The 5,658-nt window shown below is 34.2% G+C and overlaps 1 protein-coding gene across 3 annotated transcripts; it reads right to left on the bottom strand.

The window, feature by feature from the left end:
- Positions 1–2,817: 2,817 nt before the first annotated feature.
- Positions 2,818–4,783, bottom strand: CLE22 (CLAVATA3/ESR-RELATED 22). Of its 3 annotated transcripts, XM_089819200.1 has the most exons (4): positions 4,630–4,783; positions 4,403–4,523; positions 3,530–3,891; positions 2,818–3,209 (listed from the first exon to the last, which is right to left on the bottom strand). In XM_089819200.1, exons 3-4 carry the CDS (start codon positions 3,862–3,864, stop codon positions 3,167–3,169), a joined length of 378 nt encoding a protein of 125 aa, XP_089675326.1. In that variant the 5' UTR covers positions 3,865–3,891; positions 4,403–4,523; positions 4,630–4,783; the 3' UTR covers positions 2,818–3,166. The 3 variants fall into 3 exon arrangements, with proteins under 3 accessions (XP_089675326.1, XP_089675328.1, XP_089675327.1); XM_089819202.1 differs by having other exon boundaries at positions 4,403–4,780; XM_089819201.1 differs by lacking the exon at positions 4,403–4,523 and having other exon boundaries at positions 4,630–4,769.
- Positions 4,784–5,658: the final 875 nt, after the last annotated feature.

Below are 5,658 nucleotides of genomic sequence, written 5' to 3'. Positions count from 1 at the left end.
TGGTAGATATTGTCTTCTGAACTAGGCAAACTCTAGAATGCTTGGTAGACATAGAAAACTATCTTCAATGGCTGAGTGAGCTCGACATACACTGACTAGTAATGATATGACATTTTGTGTAACATCAAAGACAATACACAATTAATCAATCGTTTCAATAGAGGCTAGAACTCTTATTCAGTCTATGAGGAGACTCGCCTTTCATGATATTGACTTGTAGGTATTAGTTACTTTGAGACTTACGAAAAGGAAGATTGAAGATCTTCTACATGATGGCATTGTCAAGGTTTTTAGAGAAGAGGTCTCTCATGGGTACACATGGACATGTAAAACAATTAGAAGAACCCCTTTTTAGATTGCTTTACAAAATTTCATGGCTAAGACAAGGGTACATATTGTAAGGAATGTACTCAAAAAATGTAGATCCAACAATAGTGGCAACCCTAGTTATTGTCTCTCTTATAGTACTTACCTCACTTATTCTTATTGTTGTTGAGAGTATTGTACACTCATATGCATATAGGATTCAAGATGGTAATATGTTGAGATAGATGGGTGGACATGTGGGATGCATTGCTTAGATTGAGAGACGAGGCAATGCTGACAACATTTTTTGGTTGTGTTGCAAGAGTTTACTACTTATATTTTGTAGCACTTCCCCTTGTAGTTGAATAATCCTCTTTTATATTAGATAAAAGATATTTTGAACTTACAATATAATTATCTATAGTAGTAATACTTGACTAGCAATCGATTTATAATCATTTTTTAACATCTTATATCTAATAAAACAAGAAATTTTTAACTTAAATTGAAAAGATTAGAAAATTCCATATACATAAAAAGTATACAAACTCCTTATTTTTAAACATTCACTTTTTAATCAAATAACTTTATAACTAAACTAAATTATCAATATTTAAATCAATATATAAATGTAACTATAATTTTAAAAGGTAAATTATTGTAAAAACAATTCTTTATTTAATTTGTTGAAATAAATACATCTCTTTAATATTAAAATTAATAATATTTATTTATAGTTTATATAATTTATTTTTTGATACTAGTTCATATAATTTAAATATTCTATATATTTAATAAAGCATGTTAAAATTTAAATATTATGTCTTCTATTCAATCATTTAAAATCTAAATTAATTATATATATATATTGGTAATTCTGTCGAAGTTTACATTATTTATTGTGATTATTGTGAAGTTTTATTATTATTATTATGCGTTAATATGACTAGATTCTAATGAAGACTTCTTTTATGAGAGGTTCACAATTTACTGTTTGCATTGTAGACTCCTTTCTAAATATTCTATATTTAATAAAACATGTTCAGATGAATTTTTTTTATCACCAATACTTTCAATCATATTAAGTAATCCAAGTTGAAAGAACTGTAAAATTTACTAATATAAAAGTATATATATAGACAAGAGTACAAAAGTGTATTGAAATCTCTGAATGTAGAGTGGGAACATGCAACCCATTATTGCAAAGAAGACAGTAATGATGAAGTAAAACTTAAGTTGAGGAACCAAGTTTCCTGGGTGCATTGATTAGTTTGAAGGCACCTAAAAATGGTGGGGGCGAATGTCTAATCTGAAGGCTGTATGCAATGCTAATTTGCTGGGGATGAGAGAGGTAGGTAGCCTCAGTAAAAGCGCCACCGCTCCATCTTCTACTCCTACATTTCCAAAGCAGCCGACACCATGATTCCTGGAATACGTTGACTGTAACATTTGGCACAACTACCTTGGCAATCTCAATACTATAAAATTTTGAAACCCATTTTCATATTTTCCTTCCAACTGGGTTAATTTATCTCTACCCATAGATATATTATTTTGCTAAAAGCTAGAAAAATGAGGCTTGTGGCCTCATAGACTATTTTTGTGCTAATCTTTATCTTGTAAACTAAGATCTATTATGGGCGTAGATCTTTGGTATATTATATTGTTAAAAGATAGAGAAATGTGGTTTGTTATTTCATAGATTATTGTGGGCATGGACTTTCTGTCTTTTAGATTATTATCTATTGTGAACGTCAATCTGTTGTGTGGTCATAGTCTCACAAATTATTGTGGGAGTCAATCTTTTGTCTTCTAGACTAATATATATGGTGAGTGTTAATTTGTTGTCTTACAGACTATTGTGAGGGTTAATCTGCTGTCTTATAGACTATCTATGATTTTATAACATTTGTCATTATCTTATAGACTATCATAGTTCTTGTATAACCTATGGTCACTATCTCAGAAATTATTGTGGGCATTGATCTTTTGTCTTATAGACTAAGCTCTATTGTGGGCATTGATCTATTGTCTTAAAGATTATCGGTGATCTCATAACATCTATCATTGTCTGGATGATTATTGTTGGCACCAATCTGCTGTCTTATAGCTATTGTCGATATCTTAACTTCTATCATTGTTTTCTTGTTGATTATTGTGTGGTTGATATTTTGTCTTATAGAACTAACATCTATTGCGAGCATTGATCTGCTGTCTATAGACTAACATCTATTGTGGGCATGAATCTGATGTCTTATAGACTACCATTGATCTCATAGCATCTATTGTCATCTCATAGATTATTGTGATCGTTGATCTTTTGTCTCATAGACTAACATCTATTGTTAACTACTATTCACAAATATTAAAATTCTTTTATTCTATTCAATTCCCTGCAAAAGTTATGATCTAGTGAGAGACTGTCCTACCTACCTCCACCTCTCTCAATCAAGAGCACAACTTTATTCCTGAAAAGCAATCATATCTCTGGTGTGATCCAGAAGAAAAGAATTTAAGGTCCTGTAAGCATCTATTAATTGGTCATTGCATTAACCTTCTGCGTATACATTTTATGAACAACAGTAGAGGCTGCTTCAATACGGACTAAGCTAAGCAAGCACTCACAAGTTACAAGCCCTTGCCTTTAAGAATTTACTCTTTTTCAATAGGCAAAAGAAACATGGTCTTTAAACTCATATATTTAAAGATCATTACAGCCCTCGTATAAGGCAGCCATTGATCTGAGTCTCGTAATACAATAGAATGTCTGTATGTTTATACATCTCAAATTGCAAATACCTTCTTTGGCTTTTTCATCATCAGCACTAAGACTACTGTGCCATTAAAGCTCCATGATCTGTCAGTGTCGTTCTGAGTCGAAATGTACTCTGTCCATATAAGATCTGCAATGTTCACAAACCAAGAAAAATGGGTAAAATATGGAATTGGTACAAAGCATCTATTCTACTTTTCATAGGAGTGTTTTAATCCATCTTCCTATCCATTGCTTATCAAACATGGGTAATGAAGAAGATTACCTTGGAACTAGGCAATTAATCCAGATAAATCAATATATAAACTATTGTACTTGGAAAGATACACAACATAAGAGTACAACAGCAAAATCTTATCTAATCTTCTGTGGGTCTCTTCCTTTTTTTGCTAGAAAAGGAGGTCAATGGAGTGTATATAAAAGGAAATGTAAAGAAGGAGCCTTTTGTACCTGTTGTGTAAGGGATTAGAGCCTGTGGGTACTCTCCTTTTGACTGAACCAAATCTGCCTCTCCAGTCTGAATTAGAATTAGAATGAGCATGAACCCTCACATTCACATTAGCACTATTACTCCTTGAATTAGAATGAACATGAGGCCTCACATTCACATTAGCACTATTACTCCGTGAATTAGAATGACCATGATGAGCCCTCACATGCACATTAGCGTTATTACTCCATGAATTACTCATCATTCTCATAGCCTCTCCTCCTTCAGCACACCAAATTGCTATAATCCAAACCACAGCCATTGCACACACTAACTTTGCATGCTTCATCTTCATCTTCTGCCCTGATCAAACAATCCCAACCTAGAGAAAAAAACAGCAAATCTGCTACAATCATTATATGATCAAAAGAACCAACTTTAGAAAATACCCAATTGAATGCACCCTCATTCTACTGGTAGATGATATAAATAAGACTTGAAGGAACACATTCATTTTCTACATCTAAAACAGTGACATTTTACTATGAACTTCGCTGATGAAAACCCAATCAAATGAAAAACCCAATTGAATACAGGATCAGACGACTGATACATGAAAACCCAAATGGATATATGTTGATTTTCTAGAAAGACTACATCACGTGTGGATATATGGGCCTAATAATGTTAGACACCTTAAGACCAGTAAAATCTCTCAGATTTTTCTCGAAATCAGCTATGAGTAAGAACTGATTGTTCAAAACAAGAAAAGCTCCTTAATCTACAGGGTGCTCTGTGACTACCCTTCTACAAGAATCAAGAACTAAAAGAAAACAAAAAGCGAAAGCAAAACAGAGAACTTTGTGATCAGAACTATCAAAAAGAGGAACAACCTTGGAGAAACAAAGCAGCAGCTAATCTCTTTCTTTCACCCGTTCTTCAATAACATGAGAACTGATATGGTGTCTCCAATATACTTTGTCTGGTCTAAATCTGAGAAGATCTTATTGAGGCCTGATATGGATCAGCACAACTGGCTCGTCATGTTCCCCACTTACATTAATTTCAACACTCTGCTTGATGTAAAATGAGACTCCAAATACGTACACTATGCTTTTACCTGTGCTGCCAAGCACACACCAAAGTGCCAAGTGAAAATGTAATTAACGACTGCGCAGCTTCATCCACCGCCATTGCATATTAACGCAACCCAAATGCTCCAGATGCTCCACGGCGGAGCTGGATCAGGGGGAAAACATATGTGAGGAAGGCCCAATTGTAAGGAAGGAATATTAACGAGTGCGCATCTCAGTCGAGTACAGTAACGTTGACCTGAGCTGCAGAAGGAATAGAAGGAGAGACCGTTAAAAAGCGCTTAGATCTCTGCCCTTCAGTTTCGGCCACGCGTGTGGTTTATCTCGGACTTCTCACGGGCGGGTGTGTGTTTAAATTTGAAGACCGTTTGGTGCTGAGAGGATAATCCTCGTCTCCCTCTATACCTATGTGTGATGGCGAAAAGTGATGCTCTGTAGGTTGACAATTTCTTATTTTCTTTTTCCAATGGCTAATGGGTGGAAGTTTAGGTTAATTATTATTTTTTTTAAAGTTCTAGAAGACTCAAATTTATGACTTTGGCGTATTGGAAGTTGAAAGGTTCTTAAAGAGTCCACAGAGATCAAGTCTTGCTGAGTGTGTGACTCTCACACTGAAAAAGGATGAGGTTGTGATTTGTTAGAACAAATACCCCTTAGTCCTTGGCCCTTGGTCGAAGATGTTCAGTTGTAGGGCATATCAGGGAAGTCCTGGTGCTTCACCCCTATGACCATCACCTAGATCCAATGAGTGCTAAGTGTTCCATTTATTCTCATGAGAGATGGATTCATGTTGAATCACTACTCATGAAACATGGGTCAATGAGTTTGACACAAAATCACACAGTTAAATCCTGATAGCAATATCACAATTTGACTTGCTATGGAAATTATCTCCTACTTATCAAGTAAACTACAAATTTGGGAGTGTTGAAATTTTCTCATAGCATTTTGAGAAGCATAAAGTTAGCATGTTCAACTATTGGATCATCTCCCCTGTTATGATTTTATTGTTTACAGTTTAGAGAATGATTTAATTTTTTAATTATTAATTCATG

The sequence above is a fragment of the Cupressus sempervirens genome, chromosome 3, assembly GCF_028749045.1.
Source record: "Cupressus sempervirens isolate cs-2001-9-10 chromosome 3, ASM2874904v1, whole genome shotgun sequence".
NCBI classification, from domain to species: Eukaryota; Viridiplantae; Streptophyta; class Pinopsida; order Cupressales; family Cupressaceae; genus Cupressus; species Cupressus sempervirens.
The sequence above is the reverse complement of the archived record's forward strand: the minus strand, read 5'-3'. Positions and strand labels throughout refer to the sequence as shown.

What these genes read in the sequence shown, in the direction of transcription:
- CLE22 (XM_089819200.1), bottom strand. Translation starts at nt 3,864, where the DNA reads ATGAAGATGAAGCATGCAAAGTTAGTGTGTGCAATGGCTGTGGTTTGG. An exon ending in TCTAATCCCTTACACAACAG is followed by an intron (nt 3,210 to 3,529) that starts GTACAAAAGGCT and finishes TGAACATTGCAG; the next exon opens with ATCTTATATGGACAGAGTAC.